At 37.7% G+C, this 24,677-nt stretch overlaps 1 protein-coding gene across 2 annotated transcripts in view; it reads right to left on the bottom strand.

The window, feature by feature from the left end:
• Positions 1–24,146, bottom strand: part of Slc26a7 (solute carrier family 26 member 7) — a 111,827-nt gene extending 87,681 nt beyond the window's left edge. For both annotated transcript variants that reach the window (XM_090339051.1, XM_090339052.1), the window contains exons 1-2: positions 24,008–24,146; positions 23,508–23,812 (exon numbers count right to left, since the gene is read on the bottom strand). In XM_090339051.1, coding sequence (XP_090195177.1) covers positions 23,508–23,700 — 193 coding nt within the window. In that variant the 5' untranslated portion in view covers positions 23,701–23,812; positions 24,008–24,146. The remainder of the gene's footprint in view (positions 1–23,507; positions 23,813–24,007) is intronic.
• Between the last annotated feature and the right edge of the window lie 531 nt (positions 24,147–24,677).

Below are 24,677 nucleotides of genomic sequence, written 5' to 3'. Positions count from 1 at the left end.
ATTCAGGAGTTGTTTCTTACAGTGGGAAAAAAATAGCTTTGCTTATTCAGTGTTTAAGGAGTAAGTACTAATGCATATGTGTTCAGTTTTGTACTTTGTAGTTACTAACTTCTAAGTATTTTTATGTTATATACACATTGAAACTATTCCTAGGCATGACCAAATGACATACCTAAAAATAGAGTTCTTAAGTGGAACCAAAAATGAAGTAGCACAGATTCATTTAAGCAGTTAGGTCATGTCTAAGCCAGGTGTGGTGATATATTCCTATATTCCCAGCAGTAGAGCAGTGAAGGCAGGAAGATCATGAATTTGAGGCTAGTCTGGGCTATACTGTGAGGCCCTGGTTTTGTCCCCACTATAAATTTCTTATCTGAGGCTGGGCACTGACATTATTAAACAACTACTATGTCAGATTCTGACCAGTTCATTTATGACTATCAGCTTCATACTGGAGATTTGATTGGATGGACATAAACAAGGTTAGAAGTTACCAAGTGGTTCAAAGGACATGGCCTTAGAATCTGGAATGTCTATATACGAGGCCAGGTAATTATTCACACTGTGGAGCCTAGGAGTCTGGGTCCAGTCTTTACTGCTGAAACTTTGCTGTTTTAAATTAATGATAATTGTGCAGTTTGAATACCTTTCTGGTTATACATTGAATATTTTCCAAGTAGTACAAAAAATTTTTGCTATTAGAATAAAGAGCCTCCAATTTGTTGTTTATTGGTAATGCATTCCTAACTGTAGGAAAGGGTTGTTTAGGGAATAGTTTTAGCATTGGAAAACTAATCCCCTCCCTACCAAAGTCAAAGGCATTGTGTTTGCTTCAGTTATTTGGAAAGTGTTTTAAAAAATCACTTGGTAATCCATTTTTTTAATAACTCCCAAACATCCATTTTTCACCTGTGACAAGATAGAAACATAGTGTAGGAATAGAGGGCTTGCCTAGTGTTTTCAAGGCCATGGCTTCAATTCGTTGCCACACACACACATACACATACACACACACACACACACACACCATACAAAGAGTACAAGGAGACAGAGATGTGTGGACAGAGCTGTGCACATGTTTTATTAGATCTCCAAACTGTAATGAATGGTGGGAGGAAGAGAATGTGTCCTATCTAACAGAAGCACCTTGAATACAATTAGACAGATGCTAAATTCTGCTGGTTGTGGCCAATTTGGACAGGATCTGAACTAGTCCCAGGTAGGTCTGATTGGCTGTATTTCTTTGCTCTCTGTAATAAGCAAATGTTAATATAGACCTGGAAGTGTCAGGTCCTTTCTTCTTGTCCCACGAATAGAGAGCTCCTATTTAACCTTCTGCCTAATTTCTCTTTTGGTTTAGCCCAAATAAAATTCATAATAAATTAGTCTAATCACTCATCTAAACTCTGGATCTTATTAAAATAGAAATAATCACATAGAACATATTTAGCACCAACCTTTTAAAATAATTTTTGATTGATATATGAAATGCAAAAATAGAATCTTCGTAATTTTCGAACTCAAAGTTAAAAGTGATATATGTTTTTCCCTTATTCTATATTAAACTAATACTGAAGCTTCATTTTTTTTGTCTTTTCTTTTTTGGTACTGGAGATCGAACCCAGGATGTTGCACTTGCTATGTAAGCATTTGCAGCCCAGCCCCTGAGCTTTCATTTTAAGCAATAAGTTCACTCATCCTCAATTGGGATATGTCTCTGTTAGTATGGCAATGAGCAATGATCAAAATGAAGAAAGAGCTAATCCAGATATGTAGAACTTCAACATTTCAGCTATTCTTTCCTCAAAATAAATAAGGTCCAAGATCATCCTACTAGCATAAAAATCACAAAAGAAGCGTGTATGAAATTTTCTAATTCATCCATTACTATGGTTCATAGATTAAGAATATACATTATTTTCACAGATGCACACAAGAAGCTAGTCTGCTCACTCTCTGCCTCTTCTCCAACTTTCAGCCTTTTGTCTGGATTAAATCTAAAAAAGGAGAATTGATTATCACAAAGATACAAATTTGCATTTAGATTCATTCTGTAATAGTAATTATTTTTGAGGAAAGATAGGTGATGTCTAGAAATTGAGCGATGATACTAATGGGGAATTGTTGAAGAGATCACATTTTGGGATCTTTCAGTGCTGTCTTAGAGACTATCTTTTCATTGTCACATCCAACAATAGTATCCAGAAGCGTTCATTTTTCTCCTATGGGAATAATATTTTATAGTTTATAACCTCTGATTATGAAGCATATATTGCTCAGAAAACTGCAACACCACAACTCATTCCAGCAGAATAACATTGTTCCCAGAATGTTAATCATCCCAAAATACTTTTGGCTATTGTCGGGGTTTTTAGTCCTTGGTCCCTCCCAACCCAGAGGATAGAGAGAACATGCCCCAACCAGGACAAGCAGAGAAAGGAGAGGGCAGACTGACCACCGGCACCCAGCTCTCCTTCGCAGGAGGACAATCAGATGCGTCAGGGAGACCCATCAAGGCAGGAACTTGTTTATTGAGGAAATACTTTCAGCTAATATAGGATGCAGGAGCCGATCAACACAAAGGTGGGCGGACGGAAGAGGTCCACGTGTTTACTCTCACTAGAGGTCTCAGCAGAGAGGATAAAGCAATAATACATTCGTACCCAATGGTAATCAAGTCTCAGCAGAAAGTGATTCACAATACCGACGATATAGCTCAGTTAGTCAGATGTGCACACCCCTAGGGAAGCACCACATGAAAATAAAGTGCAGACTGGGGTACTCATTCCATGAGCCAAAAAACACTCAAAACTGCTGTCAAGCCACCAGAAGCTAGGGGAGATATGAGGAATAGATTCTCTGTCACAGCCCTCGTGACAATTTGATTATGGACTCCTGGCCTCTAGAACTGTGGTGCTTAAACAAGCCCACATGTAATATGTTGATATAACAACTCTAGCAAAAATACATAGGTATATGTTTTTAGAAGGGGATAGAAAATTGAAAGTCATTTGGTGCTGGGGAAATTTGGCCTCATATTCTGAACAAAATCAAAATATTTGTCCTTCAGTGGGAGAGTGGATAAGAAAGACCAGTAGAAAGGGAATAAACGCACAGTGCAGGATAGAAATAACACAGTGTATAATTCAATGCAGTACTGACAATTTTTTACTTGTAATTCCAAATCCCTAAATGTCAATGCTATTTACATTTTGTACTTAGAGTCGTCAGTATCTGAGACATTTAGTTCTTAAATAAGTGTCTAGAAATTAATTGTTGAATGTAAAAGTCTTTTCTAGAACTGTGTGCTCAAAGCTCAGATGTAAAAACTAAAGCCCAATCCAGTGCCATGACTGAAAATGCTTGTAGAATTCTCAAGGAAGAGCTCTTTAGCCTCCTAAATGCCTAGACACACATGAACTAAGGTAGGCCAATCATATTTGGAACTGTGGTCAATGTTCTGAAGTTTTGTCAAATAGAGTTCACTCACAACTAAGACCCTTCTGCTGTCTCATTCATCTCTCCAATGTTTAGTCCACAGACAGAAAACATTTGCAGCATATTTTGAAAGCTGAATGACCAATTCATTGAAAACTCTTGAAACTCCTGTCCTCAGCTGGCAGCCTGTTTCTAATCTAACCAGATTCACTGCTGCAGGATTCAACACTCAGTGTGGTCTCCCCGCTGCTCCTTCTTACATATTTGTGATCCAAGACAAAGAAACTAAAAACATACTGATAAATTTTCCCCAGATCTCACAATAAAAAAAGGAAAATCTTTGGTTTGATCAATTTCAAAACAAATTTCTTTATCCAAATCATGTTAAAACATTGTTTTCAATATTCTTAAATGACCACACAGAAAGTAAACTGCTAAATACTGTGATCACAATTGAATTACTGTATTTTGACTCTGGTTAGAAACAAAACTCTAGTACTTAAGTTCTATTTTAAAAATCAAAGTGGAATTCTTATCCTAACAAATTTTAACAAATGATAATTCATAGTATTAACCCAATAATAGTCTCAGTAAAGACACTATATGAGTAAACCTTAGTCAATGATACAAAGCTTTCATATTTCCTATGGATTTCTTGAGTTTGCACAAGAGGTTACACACTAACGCCTTGAACATAGAACATCAAAGGTATTTCAAAATTCATCCTAGACCTAGGTCAGCAATGAAGGTATAATATTGCCTACTCCCTACTAACCAGAAAACATCTCACATGTTCAGTATAATTTACTCTGTCAAAAGTATTGCAATTGGCCAATAACCTAAAAATAGAAATACTTTAAAGCTCTTATTCCTATGAATAACGTCTAAGTACCACTAATTCCCTGAGCAAAGGAATCAGGAATTTGGGAGGAAATACTAATAAGATCCAAAGGAAGGAAATAAAAGATTCAGTCCTTAATCACTTGCATAAAGTCCTTGTAAGTAGCCTTATAAATAAAAATGGAAAGAGAGTTTGAATAAACAATAGAAAGTGTGGCCCTGAGGCACTTTTCTAGGCTAGCAATTAAAAAATATATACTTTATGATAAATAGCTTTCTTTCTCTCTTTCTTTCACTTCCTTCCTTCATTTATTCCCTTGTCTCTCTATCTCTATCTCTGTTTCTCTGTCTGTGTCTGTGTGTCTGTCTGTCTGTTTGTCTGTCTCCCTTTTGCTCGCTCGCTTTCTTTGCTTTTTTGTGTGCTCAATTCAGGGCCTAGATGTTATTCCTGTCCCTGAAATTTCTTATTTAAGGTTAGTGCTCTACCACTTCTGGCTTTTTGATAGTTAATTGGGGATTCGAGTCTCGTGGACTTTTCTTTACATGCTGGTTTCAAACCATGATTCTCAGATCTCAGTTTCCTAAGTAGCTAGGATTACAGATATGAGTGACCAGTTCTTAGCACTTAGATGATTTTTTTATTCTCTCTCTCTCTCTCTCTCTCTCTCTCTCTCTCTCTCTCTCTCTCTCTCTCTCTCTCTCTCTCTCTCTCGCTCCTCACCTTTCTTGTATTTCTTTTTCACTTTCCAACCTTTCCCCTTTTATGTTTCATCATAGCTCATATACACTCTGATTCTAAAGGACTCTGCAGACATATCTGCCATCTAACAATGTGGCAGAGAGGAAAAAAGGAATCTGGACTCTTTACAAATGACCTATCAGCTACATTTTTTTATTTCCTTTTTCAAGTTCCAATCTTTCTTCAACACTTGCCATTTCTTCAGTTAATTACTGTTTTTCTGTATGAGATTATAATTTATATAATAGAAAATGAGAAATTTCCAACAGATACCCTTCTAGAGTTTGAGTACTTTTTACACAAAAGTTCTAGAATGTCTTTACTTTGCATTTATGCATTTATGAATACTTAAGTAGTATATTTGTATCTGTTATTGTGACCGTTTGCCATTAAGATGAAGAGTGATTACTGGACAAATGAGAAGTAATGAAGGAATTCCCCAAACAAATGTTTGTAATGAATATTGAATGATATATGATGCAGGTTAGGAAACTATAAGGAAAAGATATTTGAATGAAGTTGAGGCAAAACATTGGAAGTAAGAGAGAGCAGAAAAAAATGATTTACTTAATTCCTGGAATGTGAAGTCATTTAATATCCTCAGTCAAATTGATTGAAGTAACAGAGACCATTACAGGGTAAAGAGTCTTAGGTGCTAAGGTAAGTGGTATCAGCTCTTCCGGAACATGAAAGATAACCACAGAAACATACAGAACTCCTCCTCCTTACCTCTGTGTAACAACAATCAGATTATAAAAATACTCAGGCCATAAAACCTATGTTTCCTTGAGTCTGGCTTACCTTGCTTACTATAGTTTTACCAAGTCCTTTTACTTTATGAGTGGCACAGTATTATTGTTTCAGATGGATGAGTAGAATTCTATTGTGTATATATACCACATTTTTTTGATCCATTCATCCACTAACGGGCATTTGGGCTGATTCTATATCTTGGTTTTGGTAAACAATGCTGAAATGAAAATAGTTCATGCAGGTAGCTTTAGTGTGACCTTGTTTGTGATCTATTGGATAAATGCAAAGGAGTAGAATTGCTGGGTCATATTATAGCTCTACATTTCCCTCATTTATGGTAACTAGAATGCACCTATAGATCTACAAGTAAACATACTTGATGGAAAAACTACACTGGGATGTGATAAATTATAAAGGTCTCTGGGCATTCACACATACCAAAGGAGGAAACTCTCAGGAGAGGAACACAAAGGCATAATACCTATGTATATCTGATCACATATAATATTTATCACATAAACTCCAAGAAGTGGAAACAAGAGGGTTTTTTTTTCTTTTGTTGCTGTTTTTGTTTTCTTCTCCTTTTTTCCTCCAGTTATCTCTTTGGGAATGTGAATGAGAGTACAGAAATGGGGGGACAAAGGATAAAGAAATGCAGCAGTGGTACTCACTAAACACTCTGCTGAAATGGAACTGTACAGCTTGTGGATAGAAATAGGGACAGAAGGGGGAAAACTGGGAGAGAATAAGGGAAGGAAAGGCATTGTTCAAAAAGAAACGTACTGTTTATCTCACTTATGTAACTGCAATCTCTCTGTACATTACCTTTTAGCCACAATAAGGAAATGCATGGAAAGAAAACAACAAAAACAAAAGAAAATTCAGGGCCAAGTTTGGAACATTTGTATAGCCAAAGCTTATGCTAGCGTTACTGGTACTAATGGCATTCTCTTTGGTGCCAGATGAGACACAATGAGCCAAATTAAAGAGGCCAGTTTGCCTTGCCCTGGAGAGTAAAATTAGAATGTAATTATTGCTTAAGGAGAAAGAGGAAGGCTCCGGGCAGGAGAAACATGAGGTTCCTTGGAGAATGATTGTGTCTTTGATGTGCTGTGACTTGGATGGGCTGCTCCAGCCTGTGTGGTCTGGTGAGGAAGTACAAGGATGGACAGAGATCCCACAGCCAACAGCCATCTACTCAACCCTGAAAAGATCTCCTCGTACTTCTACTGACTGCCTTCAGCCCACAAAGACAGAGCTTTCTGTGCCTTCTGTGGCTCCTTCTTTTTCTTGCTTGAAAGGCTCAGTGGCCAGATTTTCATCTTGTATAATGAGTTCATAAACTTTACATAATTTGAACATTTCTCAGAAGGGCTTCTTAAAACAGTGTAAAAACTAGTCTGAATTTTACAGAATTATTTAAGCCATTCTTTTCTGCCAGGAGTAATGTGATATATTCCTTTTTTTGGAGATGACTATAGAAATTATAATGATTGGTAGCTACAATTCGACCTATTCAATTGACAAATATCAGGAAGACAGAAGTTTTAGGCAACCTGGGCAAAAAAACTCATCAAACTCCATGTCAACAGAAAAACTATGGCATGGTAATGCATGCCTGTAATCTCAGCCAAGGCAAGAAATATACATAGGTGTATCACTATCCAGGTCAACCTGGACTAAAAGGGCGAGCTAATCTCAAAAGTGACCAGAGTAAAAGGCTGAAGGCCTGGTTCAAGGGGTAGAGTGCCTCCTTAACAAACACAGAGCCATAAGTTCACAGTATTGTCATAATTAATAATAATAACAAATAGTGATAAAAGGAAGTACCATAACGTTTTATCTTGTTTAAATAGGTGTCATACATATAGTAAAGAGGTAAGCAGGGTCAGTCTGAACGTCAGCTAAGTAAATATATATTTATATTTTATATATATGTTATATATATCATAATGAAAACCAACAAAAACTGTCAAAACTGGAAGGAAAATGGTTAAGAAAGAACATACTGTGCAAGTTGTAACTATCACAATGAATTTCCTTTTTAATTATATTATGCTAATTTCTTAGTTAGAGAAAGTGAGGAAGAGGACTGATTGAGAAAATACTGCTTTCCTATGGCTAGGTAGGATGACAGGAACCAAAGGCATGTGTTCAGGCAAAAAAGTCAATATACATGAAATATACCATTTTTGTTTCCAAGACAATGTGACATGGAAGAAAATCACAAGTTTGTGGGATGTGCAAGGAAGTGAGTGATAAGGTAATGTGTGCTGTGAAACAACAGCAAAGTGTGGCCATGGCTGAGAGTCTTAAATAGACAGCTAGTGACCAAATTGGTTCTGCTTCTGCAAAGTTTAAGTCCAGTGCAGGGAATGACAGTTAAATATGAGTTCCAACAAATAACTCTAGTTCTAGAAAGTCTAGCTTCACAGACAGCAGAAAAATGATCAGTTCAAGACCAGATGCAAACCCAGAAGGGACTGGTGATAATGGTGAAAGGCCTCACATGGGAGAGAATTCAGCTGAGTGGTCCCTCTGACTCCTAGAATCTATTGGCATCTTCACTGTCAGCATAGAATCCCAGATTTACGGAAGTGAGTTGGGCTTATAGCATGGCAATAAGGATATTATGGATTGCTCCTCTGGTAAATAGAAAAGTGCCTCATGAATACAAGCTAAAAATAACAAAATATACAAAGGCAAACTGGTGGTAAGTTTATTTTCCCCATCTGGTTTTTAAAGCTCAATGGATTATTTCCCCAAAATCACTGATAGAAATTGCAGAACTGTATCTCACCTTCATTACTTCCACATTTAAATATTTCTAGTAGAAAGGACAGTACTTAACTAGCTTCACAAAGTGGAAGTTTGTGGGGAAGAAAGAAGTCATCTCTTAGACTGACAGAGACAGAATTCTATAAATAAACAAGCACGTGAAACAACATTTTTACAAAGCATAATGGTCTTTACTTACCTCAGAAAAATGGATTGTGTACGGCCCTCTTATTCAGAAAGTGTTAATTTACTATTGAAGACAATCCAGCTACCTCCAAATAGGATTACTTAGTTTATGGAATTCAGGAATGTGTAACACCAAAAACTAGGGCCATGTGAAAGGAAGAGCCACACAAAAGAAAGGCTAACTTTGACAAGCCTGAGATAGTGACTGGTGAAATCAGGACACATGGCTACAGGCCAGGCTGGTACTTCTTTGTCACCCAATATAGTCTAAGGGGAAGTATTGGACACTCACTATTGTACAAAATTAATAATGATGGTTCTCATTGCATATTGTTCATGTCAAGCCATATCTGGGACTGTTTCTGCACAATCAACGACATGAGAGCCACCATGATCCCATGGTACACAAATAACTGCCGCAATGTTGCTGTGCCATCACAGATAGTGAAACTGGCTCTCACGCCTTGAGGCATTAAGAGAATGAGGCAATCACCTTAATATGAATCTCTACCTCGTTCCTTTGGGATTTGTTTACTTATGATTCTGTCCCATAACTGGTCAGTAGGGTTGAGGGGAGGAAATAGATTGGGAGAAAGATAGGATTTGTGTATGTTAAATGACATCTATACAGCAAGCATCATATCAGTAATAGCTATAGGGAAGTATGAAGTTCCCAGCTTAGAAAATTTGCTAGAGGGAAGTATCCTTATGTTTTGTATGATGCCCAAAAGGTCTCTAATTTAATCATTTGGGGAGATTTTTTGCAACACTGATATTCTCCATCCTCTCACCATGAAGTAGTTGAATTGAAAACCTACTGCCAGAATTACGCACCCAATTAACAGCCCACATGAAAAATTCTTGTGGTGTTTCTGCTCATAATCTCACAGGAAATGGATAACAATAATGGCATTGCATAATATCGTCTATTCAACCATTCATTTATACTAAATCCTACCCTAGGCCACTGATAGTCTCTCCAGAGTAGATCCATGTAATAAGTAGGTACTAGACGATTTATATTTTATATATTGGAAGACTAGGTCTTAGAGCAGAAAAAGAACTGTGTACCAAGTATGCAGGCAGAATCCAAAATGAGATCTCTCTGAATTATTTTGAAAGTACTTATAAAACTGTTCCTATATAACCCCAATCCACATTAAATCTCATGACAGATATAGAGAAATGGAAACAGCCTAAGTGTCAAGCAACGGGGAAAGAAAATGTGACACATATACATAATTCAGCCAAAACAAGTGTGAAATCCTGTCTTTGTGACAATGCAGAATAAACTGGAGACAGGCATGTTCAAATGCACACATTATGCTATCACTCCGCTGTGCAATATAAAAAGAGCTGGCCTATCAGGATGCAGGATGCCTCAGACTGGGGAGAGAAAGACAAGGGAGTGATGGGGAAAGGCAGTGAGTTGTTAAGTTACAGTTAGAGAAGAGCAACAAGTCCTGGTACTGTTTGCTAAGTGACAGAAAGGAAAGAAGAGAAAGTAGTAAGTATTCCAGGAGGACCCAGAAGACTTCGTGAATCAATATTGTGCTGGTACAAAGCAAAAATTATATAGGAGATTGGCACTGGATAGCATAGATAGCATTAACACCCTCTCTAGAGGGCATGGTCAAGGCTTGGAGGCTATATTGGAGAGAAAATATGAACTTAAAATTGATTTTCAGACAAGAATTGCTTTCAAAATAGGAGTTAAATCAAAATTGCACACAAAGTGTGTGTGTGTGTGTGTGTGTGTGTGTGTCTGTATGTGTGTGTACATGCATTCGTAAGTGTCTGTGTTTGTGTATGTATGTCTGTGTGTGTGCTGGTGCATATGTGAAAAGATAGCACCAGGACAATGTGGGAAGTATTTGTATCTATAACTGAAAGAACCAAAACTGTGAAGTAAGGCAGCATGGTCACAGGTAGGCAGAGAAGCAGAAATTTTCTGCCTGCAGAGGAAGCCATCAAAACAGATTTCTCGGGGAGGGAGTTGGGGGAGGGAAATGGGGACAAAAACATGAAAAAGGGTAGCAATATTTGTGAAATAATGCACCTTCTATCTGGAGAATATAATGTAATCCCTCTATTAATTACAAAGAAAAATTTATTAAAAAAAAAAAACAGATTTCTCACAGCTACCTGATTGCTGTCATGCTAAAGCTCAGTTTTCATTCTGAAGACCTGACAAACTGAAATAGCACCATGTGTTATAGATTGGTGGATACTAGAGAATTATCTCTCAGGTTCAAATTAACTCTTCTGTAAAATGATAATTCTAAAATAATCTCAAATAGGCCGGGAGTTTGGCCTAGTGGTAGAGTGCTTGCCTAGCATGCACAAAGACCCAGGTTCGATTCCTCAGCACCACATACATAGAAAAAAGCCAGAAATGGTGCTGTGGCTCCAGTGGCAGAGCACTTGAGAAAGTCCAAGGACAGTGCTCGGGCCCTGAGTTCAAGGCCCAGGACTGGAAAAAAAAATAATAATCTCGATCCCTTTGCTGTAATTTGAAATACAATTGCTGTGATTTGAAAACTTGGGATAGAATTTGTTTGTATACAAATGACATTGATAAATTATAGAGCTTCTTGGAACTTGAGGATATTTTTACATATTGCTACATCAATTCTGTGTTAACACAATTATTTAAATTTAAAGTTATGACCCATTCACTTACTGAATGCTATAGTGTTCATTTTATTAATAATAATTATGGTAAATATCAATTGGACACTCTACTACTCTTCAGGACTTATAAATGCATTAGATCCAAAACTCAAATATCTTATGGCCTATACATTTTTAATTTTGAAATAATACTTAAAGACAATAATAGTAAAATTCCCTGTAGCTTCAAACCTAAGGGGCACTAAGTTTCTACTAATCAACTCACTATGTGTACAAAATCATATAAAATGATAGTTAACAAAATGAACTCTGAGAAATGGAAGAAGGAGGTGTTTTTTTTCTTTTGTTGCTGTTTTTGTTTTCTGTACCTTTTCTCTCATTTATAAGTTTATCTGTGTTGGGGAGAGTAAGGTGAGAGCATAGAAATGGTGGCCCAAAGGGTATACAAATGCAGTAAATACTTGACACTGTGTGTCAAATGAACTATAAAACTTATGGTTGGGGAATGGGAGGGAAACACTGGGAGAACATGAAGAAAGGGGAAACGCTGTTCAAAAAAAATGTACTTGTTACCTGACTTACGCAGCCATAACCTCTCTATACATCACCCTTACAATAACAATTTTTTGGGGGAAAAAAGTCAAATAACTCCTCAGGTTCTTCAAAGAAAATTCCCAGGAGTCAGGACTTGAGCCTGGTGTTCTGAAGTAAAGGTAGGAACCAAGGTGTGACCTACTGATGCCTCTCAGCCTTCGTTCTCTTGTGAGCCAGGAATCTTCTCAGAAACCTGAATTTTTCCTATACTTTGTCTGATCTTGTAACACCTGACTCCCCAGCTGAACCCTTTGTGCCCTGGTCATATAGGTTAATATTTGGGCTCTAATCTTAGCATTTTCCTGGCTGAGTTTGGATGTTCTAGCTGTCTTCCATGAACCTGATCTCAATCCAAAGTCAAAAATCTCTTTCTATCTTCACAGAGAGTGCCATGACCTCAAATCTGCCTGAAGGATGTTCAGCCTTTTCTATCTACTGCCGTCTGTCTCCTCCCCCAGAGGAATGCTGCTAGTTGGAGAGATAATAGTTGAACAGGTCTCCTGGTGGGAGAAAGCTAAATCCAAGAGTATATTTTTCTTTCTTCTCCTATTTCTTAATCCATGCTATTGTCATGATTTTTTTAAAAAGGTGTTTTTCAAAAGACCTGTGTAAAGTAAGCTCTGATGTGTTCTCTTTCTCTTTACACAAGCATTAAATTCTAATCTTTTAGAAAACTCAGATCCCATATCTAAACTATTTCCTCAGTACTTCCCTTAGAGTCTTCATGCACCATAGGCACTAGCTCAGGTAATAAACTGGATACTAAAAGTGGTGGTTATTTAAATGTTACCTGTAAGTATAGGTTTACAGAGATTCCTGACCGAAAAAGTGACTAGCAAGACTTGATTATTTTTTAATGCTGATATCTATGTAATCCAAATTCAGTAGCTCTTTAAGACTATCATTTTTTATTCTCTATAGTGGTCTCATTTTAATCACTCAATATTTATCTAATGTAACATTATATAATATTATAGAAAAGATGATACTAGTCTTCATGTTCCTAAAAAAAAAAGAAAACAGAAATTTCAAAGCAATTTTCTGGGTTATACAACCTACTCAAGGCAAAAAGTGGTTGAAACTAATACTCCGCAAACTTTCAACAAAAAAATGTTCCCACCCTTACGTACCCACATCAGAATGATATCTTCAAGGTTGGAATAACAAGATCATATTCTCATATACTTATATATATATGTATATCTAAGGAAAGAAAAATAATGAGCCCCTTGTGGGCTAGATTGTTATCTTATACTTTTCAGTGTCTTTCCAAGAACATAACAGAAGACTGTATATTTAGTTCGATATTTGTTTTAATAGAAATGAATAAAGAACCCTAACAAGGCCATATTCAGCATTCTCGACAACAAAATAATTAGATAGTGGTAGGCACTTCCAAGAATTACACATACAAAATCAAACCCAAACTGCGTGGGTAATGATGAAAGTAATTTCCATATGCCAACTGGTTTGCAGTGGTCTTAGCATTGTTATTAGCAAACCACAGCATAGCCAGCTGTCTGCTTCACACTATCAGCAGGCTCTGAGTTACATGATATTACATGTGGGTCCCAAGAGTAAATTTACATATAATGAAGAACCACAATTGTGTGAATTCCTATCACACACAGTCAGTTCACTGAAGACTTTTTAATCAAAGGTCAGAGGTTCTAATCACTGGAAGGGCTAAAGTAAGTTATCCCACATTTTTGTGCTATAATTGACTGGATAAAAGAAATCTCACAAGCAGGAAAATCCAGAAGCCTCATGATCAGCAAAATCATCTCAAAGTATGGCTCTGATAGCAGAATGCTTATTAAGCAAGAACAAAGCCCAGTTTTCAAATTCTAGTATCACCAAAAGGCAAATATTGGAGTTTTTATTGCAGCATGAGGTAGATGGGAGGGAGGGATGGGGGAGGGAGGGAGGGAGAGAGGGAGGGAGGGAGGGAGAGAAGGAGGGAGGGAGAGAGAGAAAAAGAGAGAGAGAGAGAGAAAGAGAGAGAGAGAAAGAGAGGGAGGGAGGGAGGGAGGGAGAGAGAGAGAGAGAGAGAGGAGACAGACAGACAGACAGACAGAGACTATACAAGATCTTAGGCATTTTAACTAGCAAAGAATGAATTTTGGTAGCTTTTAATTAAGGTAGGAACATGGACTTAAGACTCCCTCTGTTTTATTGAAACTATGTTGCCTTGTCTAATTAATCAGCTTTCCATTATAGTTCCATTATATAGGCTTAAAAATGCTTGAGGCTTCTGTGAAGTTTCATATAAAATGCAATGAATACTTAGCACTATGTATGGCAAATTGCAAGCATTTAGCAAATGATAGTTATATTTTTTATTACCAGGAAGTTACCATCAAGACGATGGGCATCAGATGTAGCAAGAGACTTACAGAGGGAGGAATTTACAGAACATGATTAACAGAATATGGTTGTTAAGGAGAACAAAGATCATTTCCAGATTCCTGGCATGGACAATGGTGTAGTTGGGGGGGTAGCTTCCATTATTATCACATTAAAAAGAGAGAGGATAAGGACTGACTTGAGAGGGAAAATTATGTGTTTAATTTTAATTATGTCCCTAGGAAACATTAAGAGGATATCATCCAATATCAGCTGTATCTCTATATCAGTATGTGGGAAGAGAACATATTTCTGCCAGAGAAAAAGTAGAAAATGAAGCCATGGGAATCGATTAGTTCATGAAAGACAAAATTTCTAGAGAGAGAAAGAAAAACGTAAAAGATGATCGAGCCGTTAAAAAAAAACAAACCATACTGTTTTTAATGGGAGAAATATGATGTTGAGATGAGGTGGGCATGTGATGTTGAGGTTCGAGGAAGATGGCACTAGAATCTTGCATGGTGGCTAGAAATGTTCCTTGTTATAGAAGTATTAGGAGAGGTGAAGGAAAACCTTGCAAATCAAGGCCTAGGAATCTAAAAATACCTGCAGTGGTGCCCCAGGCTGGCACTGAGACACCAGTGTGAAGGAATGCTCAGAAACTACATCCCAGCCAGCGTATGCCTATCACACAAGAGACACACAGGAAGGAAAGAAAGTGATGGGTGAAAAGTGAACATCGGCAACTTTATGTTTGAATCATCCAGACAATTACAGGGAGGTTAGCTAATGCTCTGAGCCCCACTCCCCTCACAAAATAAAAAGATAAATTATGATAGCATTTGTCTGTCCTACTTGGATTCATCAGACTAAAAACAATTTGTGTAACACATTATGACTGTAATTGATCTCATAGGTGTCATTAAGATGAAAAGAAGAAAATCGAGCCAGCAGAAGCAAAGGAAAAGGAGTTTTGTATATGGTTTGTGAAAAGTCACTGGCATACTGGCTATCATTGTCATCGGCACTCAGTTTTGTTTAAAACTACTGCAACTGTGGCTGTGTTGCCTACAGTTTCAGACTGTGAAAGTCTAGGGAAACACAGAGATGTATCATCTTTGTCTTCAACAGACCTACTACAAAAGTAGTTGGACCTCCCTCAAAGGTCTCATACATATATAGATAGTCACTTGGACTGGACCACATGGGTCACTTCTGTTGTCATGAACATTAAAAATAATAATGAGCCATTTACTGGTAGTTCATGCCTATAATCCTAGTTACTTGGGAGATCTGAGGATCTGAGATCTGAGGATTTCCATTCAAAGCATCCTGGATAGGAAAGTCTGTGAGACTCTTATTGCCAATTAACTGCCAAAAAATAAGACAAAAAGTGGAGTTGTGTTTCAAATGGTAGATTTCTAGATTTGAGCAATAAAGCTCAGGAACAGCACTCAGGCCCTTAGTTCATGCCTCAACACCAGCAAGGACAAAAGAAAAGGAAGAAGGAAGGAAAGAGAGGGAGAGATAATGAAAGGAAGGAAGGAACAAAAGAAGAAATAAAGAACATGGAGGGCAGACATTGTTCCAGTCTGTTCAGTCACAGACGATAGTATGGAATTGTACAAATCACCAGCTCAGTGATATGTTTTCACCTTGACCACTATCCCTACCTGGACCCAGCTCTCAACCCCACTGCACAATAGAATCTGGAATAACTAAAAAAAGAAAGACTCAAAACAAATATAAAGTAAATCAATGTCTCTAAAATATCCATTCTAAAAAAATCTGTTTAATTAGGCAAGATGAGATACAAGTGTCAGTGGTATTATGTGTCATTTTATTTCTAAAGTAGTTTCAAAATGTCCACAAAATAGTATCCTCACATGAAAATGTTCGACACTGTACCCCATCGTTATACCTAGAACTAGAACCTCCTTTAAATCAAATGTACCAAAACTAAAAGACATTGGCCCCAAAGCAAACTTGGGATATAGTTACCACAATCAACTGGGAAACATCTTCACAGGCAAACACAGAAGTGTGTTACTATAAAGAACATCTTCTACTATGCAATACTGCTAAGTATTGCATATGTAATATTTGAAACCATCAAAAGAAGCCTCTTCCATTTGGGCAGCTGTACATTATGCTAACAAAAAATTTCTCTCACAGTCAAATCATCATTCTCTTTGTTAGCTTAAAGAAAAGTAAAACAAGAATGGCTGAGTGGAGCCTTACTCTAAAGAAGCCTGAGATACTAGTTAATGGAGAAAGGGAAAGTGAGCAGTGTCAGCAATTCCTGTGAATATTTATATGGGAGTCAAGTGCCATAGCTTGCAAGTGACTTAGGAATATTTAATTCTCCTTGTTCCTGGCAAAAAAGAGAGGATCTTGCAGGAAGATACAGAGAATGCAGGGGTTGAGTTGGAGATATACACCCAATGCAAGGACTTTGGAACCCTAGGGCTGCCGAAGGCAAGGGAAAAAATCCCAGACAAGCCTTTAATCTTTGCAATGCAGTATGCTTCAGGAATTTCCACTTATTGTTCCACATGTCACTAAGCTGCCCTCAGGAGTGCAATGAAGCTAAGCTTCCACACATATGTTTCGGTGCCAGTAATGCCACACATTCTGCATAATTATAAGGAGCGTCCAGCTTTTGTCTGTGCCCCAACACATTGTGGTTTGAACACCAGGCAATCAATCCTGTGGCAGCTTCAAGTTTTCCTGGTGTGGGAACAGAAATTCTAGGTGATCCTTTGGAAGACAGAGCGAAACCCTCTCAAATTCCTCCTCAATGGATCAGGTTCTTCCAGGGCAAGTCATGCATTTCAGCCTCCCGCTGATTCTCAACACTTGAGTTTTCATGTTGCAAACAACATAGCTCCTGAGTGCTCATGCAGACCAGCACAAGGACTCAGTGCTGTAAAGACTGGTCTTAGCTTGCCAATCATGTTGCCAACATATTTTAAGTGGGTGGAATTCTCTATAAATGTTTGTACATCTACAAAATCTATACAATATTGAAAGCCATCAAGATAGCAGTTGAAGAACATGATGGTAGGTGCTACCAAAAATGGAAGGCTTCCATGTAGTAATAATAATCATAAGAGTTCCTGAATCTTCAAAAATATTTTTCAATCCAGTGCCAGTACCTCACATCTCTAATCCTAGCTATTCACAAGGCTGAAATCTGAGGAACATGGTTCAAAGCCAGCCTAGGCACAAAAGTCCGTGAGACTCTTATCTCCAATTAACCACCAGAAAACCAGAAGTGGTGCTGTGGCTGAAAATGATAGAGCACTAACCTTGAGCTGAAGAGCTGAGGGACAGCTCTCAGGCCCAAAGTTCAAGCCCCAAGATAAAAAAAAACAAACAAAAAAAAACACATTTTTTTTCAAAAGCTGAGTTTCTAAGAAATTCTTGAACACGATAAAAGAAAGATCTGAAAGTTTCTTTGTCTTTCTCTATTTGAAATAAGCATATCTATATTTATTTACTTCAATATCTTAGAAGTCTGGTAAAGTTAATAGATTCTTCCCAAAAATACTTTTTAGAAGTAAGAAAAAATACATAAGATTCTGAAGAAATGATGTATATTAGACTCCAATTAACCCATGTTTACAGCCCTGAAGGTTGAATCGATGCAAGTTGAGAAACTAATCATAATGTACTATCTCTAGGATTGTTTTATTATTCAGGGATAAATTGGAAGCATTTCAAAAAAAACACATAGGCAAATGAACATTTTTGGCTATAAAAAAAATGCGAATCAAAACAACTCTGAAATTCTGCCTCACTCCAGTTAGAATTGCCATGATCAAGAAATCTAATAACAACAGATGCTGGCAGGGATGTGGACAGGAGGGATCACTACTACACTGTTGGTGGGAGTGCAAACTCATTCAAACACTACGGAAAGCAGTATGGCAGTTCCTCAAAAGACTAAATATAGAGCTCCCCTATGACCCAGCAATTCCTCTACTTGGCATTTACCCAGTCACCCAGAAATAAGGACATGCTAAAGCCACTAGCACAACAATGTTCATTGTGAGTTGTAGGGCTGTGCAGAATGCGAAGTGTGTGTGCTGCCTCTGGGGGAGACTTCTAATGAGAGCACCCAGATTCCTGCATAGGCATGTGGGCTCTGTATGGCCATGTCTTCCTTTTTGTGAGAGAAACTGCGCATCTGTATTTTTATATCAACTATTCACATTTGTTAATATTGGTTGAAGAAAACATTATTCGGAACAAAGAATTCATACCAGTTAGCAGATTTGTCCAGAGGGCAGCCAATCTGTAACTACACGAAATGAATTTAAGCTGGGAGAAATCAGTTATTCATTATGCGCATGTCGCTTTTCTACTATCTGCAGCTTTATTACAATTCTTTGTAAAACATAAAAATTAGTTAAGTCAGCATGCTTTTTCTTATGGTGGTAGCATGCTATCATGTCTGTAGTTCATAGCCTGTCTTTTTCTGCACATTTTTATTAGCTTGCAATGAGACAGGATTCATTGTGATATTTCCACAGCTACATTATAGCCCATCTGTTATACTTTTATCCTTTCTCCTCCACCTTCTCATGTCTTTGTTTTTTGTTGTTTTATGTTGTTGCTTTATTTTTCTTTAGACAGTCCTGGAGCTTGAACTCGGAGCCTGCTCACTGTCCTTGGACTTTTTCAAGGCTAGAGTTCTATACCTGAGCCACAGAACCACTTGTGGCTTTTTCTATATATGTGGTACCAAGGAATTGAACCCAGGTCTTCTTGCATACTAGGCAAGCAGTCTATTACTAGGCCAAACACCCAGCCCTTCCCATGTTCTTACAAATTTTAAATGAGTTCTAATATGCCCTTGTCATCATGCATATAATGTATGTGGTAACATTCTCCCTGTTTAATGTCCTTATATACCTTATATATTGAAAAATTATTTGTATACATTTCTCAGGATGTAAGTTGGTTGAGACTATTAAGGCAAAGGCATTGTATTTGGTTACAAAGCTCCCAGATCAGTGTACAATACTCTGTGCCAAAAGTTAGTAATACAATGTGTTAAATCGAGCTTATCATGGAGATAGGTGAAAAGTACAAAGGGAGTAGCAGAGAAGAAAACAGATATGTTCCCATGAGACTGAAAGAATTCTCGGAAGATATTTTTATGTAAAATGCCCACATTCAACTACTATCCCATAGGATATGCTCAAGAATCAGGTTTATACCTAAAGGAAATAGAAAGCTATTAAAAATTATGAACAGTGCCAGGAGTTTGGCCTAGTTGGTAGAGAGCTTGCCTAGCATCCATGAAGACTCGGGTTCAATTCCTCCGTACCACATACATAGAAAAAAGCCAGAAGTGGTGCTGAGGCTCAAATGGTAGAGTTCTAGGCTTGAGAAAGTCCAAGAACAGTGAGTGCTCAGGCCCTGAGCTCAAGGCCCAGGACTGGCAAAAAACAATTATGAACAGGGAGGGAAGAAATCTGGTCAGATTGATTTTTTTTCTTATTATTATTCAGGCTGAAGTGTGGAATATGGCCTACAGGTGTGGATGGGGCAGAGATTAAAGAGGTTCAGAATGATCATGTCTACTTAGAACAATAGGACAGCCACTAAGCCACAGAACAAGACCACTTGATCGGGAAGACATTTAGAGGAGAGAAATGAAAGAAGCTAATTAATGACTGATGTTGAGAGTGGAGCGGGTGGTTGGATAGAGAGAAGCTTTCACAATGACTCACAGCACTTCCTGCAAGAGTAATTCTGGTACAAAGATGGCAGCAGCATCTCTGGAATCAGATTCCTCAAGTTCAAATCTCACCTGCTGTGTGGCTTCAGGAAGTTATTTATCCTCTCTGTATTTCCATTCTGTAAATATGCAGAGCAGCCAGGCGGCAGCGCTGCTTATGTTTGCTTGAAGATGACTTATTTTAGAGCCCATGTTCCATTAGATGTGATTTCACAACAAGGAGATATCTATGAGTAGTATGCAGATTTCAGGTGGGGAAGGAAGTTTCCTTAACACAGTAATAGTGGCTAGTGTCCTTGTTGCCATTGAAATCATCTAGGATGTTTTTAGAGGAAGACCATGATTTGAATCTTCAAGATTCTTACATTTAAGGAGAAGAGTAGGAGGCAAAATCACCTAGACGTAAGAAGAGAAAGCCAGACAGATAGCAGAAAGAAAATAAGAATGGTGCCTTAACACTGAAAGAAGAAAGGGTCCCAAAGACATACAACACATGTAGGAAATGCCATGCTTGTAAATCCTAGGCACAAGAAATGCATGTGTAAGGCAATTGGTATCTGAGGCTAGCTCTAGAAAAAAGCATGAGTGCTTCCTTATCTGAAAAATAACTAAGGAAAAAAGAGCTAGGGGCATGGTTCAATTGGAACAGTACTTTCCTAACAAGCACAAAGCCCTGAGCTCAAACATCAATATGCCCACCAAAACATCTAAATAATTAAATAAGCAAAATAATTAAATACGCGTTTTATATGTGATCTATTGAAAACACTCAAATGCTCGCTTCCATCATTTTTCTTGATTTTAAATCCATTTCTGGAGACAAGATTGCACCATTAACTTTCCAGATTTGTAGGTCCACAAATACTGAATTCGACTATTTCTTCCAATTTAGTTAGTGATTGAAAAGTTGTTGTAAATATCAATAAAGTTTACAAAAGAGTTTTGTTTCTACTCTCTGTATTACTGTCCAGAAGCAAACATTACCCCTTCTTTCCTTTAGAAATGGTGATAACCACCCATGTCATGTTCCTCCAAACAGAAAGTAGTGGTACTGAAATGCTATTCTTATTTTGTATCCTTCTATAGTTATGATTCTTGCCATTTTGACTTTGCTTCTAAAAACTGCAGGGATGAAACCTAGATGCAAAAGTAATTTGAAGGAGGGGCTGGGAGTTTGGCCTAGTGGTAGAATGCTTGCCTAGCATGCACCAAGACCCGGGTTCAATACCTCGGTACCCCACATACATAGCCAAAAGCTGGAAGTAGTGCTGAGGCTCAAGTGATAGAGCTCTAGCCTTGAGAAAGTCCAAGGACAGTGCTCAGGTCCTGAGCCCAAGCCCAGGACTAGCAAAAAAAAAGTAATTTGAAGGGAAGAATATTCCTATTTTTCCAAAGACATGTCTCCTATTACCAATAACATTAGCATTATGAGCAGTTGGTTGGTTTTGGCAGGATAGGAGTATGAAATGGAAATGTTAGGCATGTTGGCTTTGGAATGGAATCCTGACTCCACCACTTCTCAGGTATGAGATCCAGGGAAAATTTCTTACTCTTCTAAAATGCTGTGTCCACACATGGAAGGAAACTGTTTTCTCAGAATTGTTTTAGGATCGGGGGACAATACATGTAAGGGATTAGTCCAGTGTTCCTACAAGATATGTAGCTTTATAGCATTTTGCCATTTAACCCTCCATAGTAGAGGAGCATGAAAAAAGAGAGAATTGTGTTTAAAAGTATAGGTACTTTGAGGAAGATATCTTTTATTGTTCACCCAGAAAATCCCCTATGTTCTTCCTAGCAATGTAATGTACCTGAGTCAATAGAACTTTTAACTTGTCCATTTATTGATATCCTTTCAAGGTACCTAGCAGCTAGAACAATACACTTCCATAACATTAATGCTGAGTAAGCTTTGTGCTTCTCATCACTGTGTTTCTTCACAACTAATGAGATACAGAATCCTTCCGAATCCACATCCAAACCAAAGCCAACCCATCCACTACCAAGGGCTTACCCATAAACTGCATCATTAATGATAGACAAAGGAAACTTTATCCTATCCCAAAATCTTATTTGCCTGACTCTCTTTTAAAAAATAAAGAAAAATAAAACCATAATTCTCTTCCATTTCACATTACACTGAAGCCAAATAAATGTATAACATATGCTGAAACTAGCAAATCCCCTTCTTTAAGTCTATCACCTAACTTTTCCAATGACAAAGAGTTTAAAATCAAATCAAGGCAAGGCCAAGAATGCTCTAACCAGTTATTAACTTCACATTTTTTCTGAAAGATTATTATGCTTTGCTATTGGCAGAATGGTCATTAAATGTGTAATGCAAGACTGTGCAGTGAAACAGATTCCTATAAAGTATGATAGCACTGTGGATATGGAAGAGAGATACCAAGGCAGACGTTGCCCAATACTGAAAACACAAACACACAAGCCAATTAGCTCTAGTTACAGGATAATTTAATTAGATGAGTGCTTATAATTTAACAGGATAAATAATTGTTAAAGCCAGAGAGGTAGGAAAACTACGAGAAATGTAAACCTACAAAATCTATGCCAAGAGAACAATTCCCAAAAGTTAAGGATAAGAAATGGATACATTGATTCCTGTTCTTGCTAAGGTGGAAAGTTATTACAGGAATTAGGCAAAAACTTGTGATGCATATGCCTTAAGGGAAAACACACACACACACACACACACACACACACACACACACACACATACACACATACACACACACACACTCTACACTACTCTTTAGGTAGCTTTCACAAAGAGAAAGAATGTTTAAACTCAGAATATTATTTAGAATCTGCCTTCGGAAAGTTAAAATCAGAGGTCCCACCAGGTTAAATTTCTTATTGAGATATAAATGCAGCAGATAATGTGATACAGGAGTAAACTGGCACACACAGTAAAACATAAGCTCTAAGGATACAGAAGATTCTCTTTGCAAATAATCATCTTGGCAAAGAGCCTTCTTTATGTACAGAAAGCTTTGTTCCCTGCTTACAGCAACTCTCAAAGTTTCAACAGGTAATTGTATGCTGTCAGGTTCAAAAACAATTGCATTCAAAACAGGAGACATTTTACAACTAGATTCAATGAAGGTAGGAAAATATCCCAGTAATATCTAGATAGAAAAGCTCATTTTCCCACAATTACTGATTCCTTTTTAAATTCTACATCAGAATGCAATGTCAGAAGTATGTAATGCCATTCAAATTTTGGTTTGATGCTTAATCTCTAGTAAAAATTTTTAAAGCAATTACACCACATATATGTATATATATATTTGACCTAATTTTCCCAAAGTTGATATACACTTCATTAATCAGAATGTCACTCCCAGATCACAATACTTTTCCACGAAGCAAAGTGACATCTATTTTGTATAACATTGAAAAAAAAAAAAACCAGGAGTACCTTACCTTGTGTCACCTGTTGAACTGCCAGCATTATCCCAGACACGATGTCTGGAAGCAGATTATCCTTCAGATTGTAATGTGGTGCCCATTCCAAAATAGGTAGTCTCCTTCTACACCAGTACTTGATGTCTTCACAATGGGGGGTATGCATCTTGCTCCACAGCACATTTTTCTTTTTTCTCTTAGCCCCTGTCATTTTTCAAATTCCCTCTTGTAGCAGTCAACTTCTTCAGACAAGGAGAACTCTCTCACAGAACACCTCCTTTCAATGCCAGGCTCCAATTCGTCTGTGGTTTACAATGTCAAAGCTACTCAGAAAAATAAATGAGAGAGAGAGAGAGAGAGAGAGAGAGAGAGAGAGAGAGAGAGAGAGAGAGAGAGAGAGAGAGAGAGAGAGAGAGAGAGATTAACAGAAACACTTAAATAGATGCAGCTGGGCTGTCTGTCTTACTAGGGTGCCACTAATTATTCTAGACAAAAGTTATAGATATAACCCTATAAACCTTGAATTCTTATCTGAATGAGAAATGATTCCTGTTAATTCTTTTTTTTTTTCTTCTGATCTTGGAAAAGGAATGGGTTCAGTGGTAAGTTGGTCTCCAGTTCTCTCGCCAGTAATTCCGTTTATATTCACTGGAGCTTTATGTTTTTGGCTGAAATCCCAATGGTTAATGAGGTAGTTCTGGGCGTGTGTTAGAAGTGGGCTGGGCTATGCTAATGAAACCAGGAAGCATCCAGCTTGCCCAGTCTCTCCCTACAGGCTATGTGAAACCCTAGCTCTGCCAAAGGGATCTGTTGTACAAAAAATACTGACAATCCAGCCACGCTGGATATATTTTCAATATACCCAACAAACTGCCAGTCGTACAAGGTTCAGAAACATGACAGGACACTGGGAATTTCCTTATGATTTTCATTCCCTGATAGATCAAGTCTTTACTCGCACAAACATACAGCCAGCCAGCCAGCCAGCCAGCCAGCCACTTGCCCTGACGTCTGGGTACAGAATGGCTAGTTCTCATAAAACAAACCGGTATTTTCTCTCCTGGACTTAGAAAGTAAGTATCAAAATGAACAAACATTTGGAGCTAGAGATTTTCTTTGTCTCTAAAGCTCATCACTCAGTTTTCTTCAACCGTTTCCCTAAATTGTGTAGTTCACATATTTATGCTA

Source organism: Megascapheus bottae, chromosome 9, assembly GCF_031878675.1.
Source record: "Megascapheus bottae isolate mThoBot1 chromosome 9, mThoBot2.hap1, whole genome shotgun sequence".
In the NCBI taxonomy this organism is placed as follows: Eukaryota; Metazoa; Chordata; class Mammalia; order Rodentia; family Geomyidae; genus Megascapheus; species Megascapheus bottae.
This window is presented reverse-complemented; position numbering and strand designations above follow the sequence as displayed.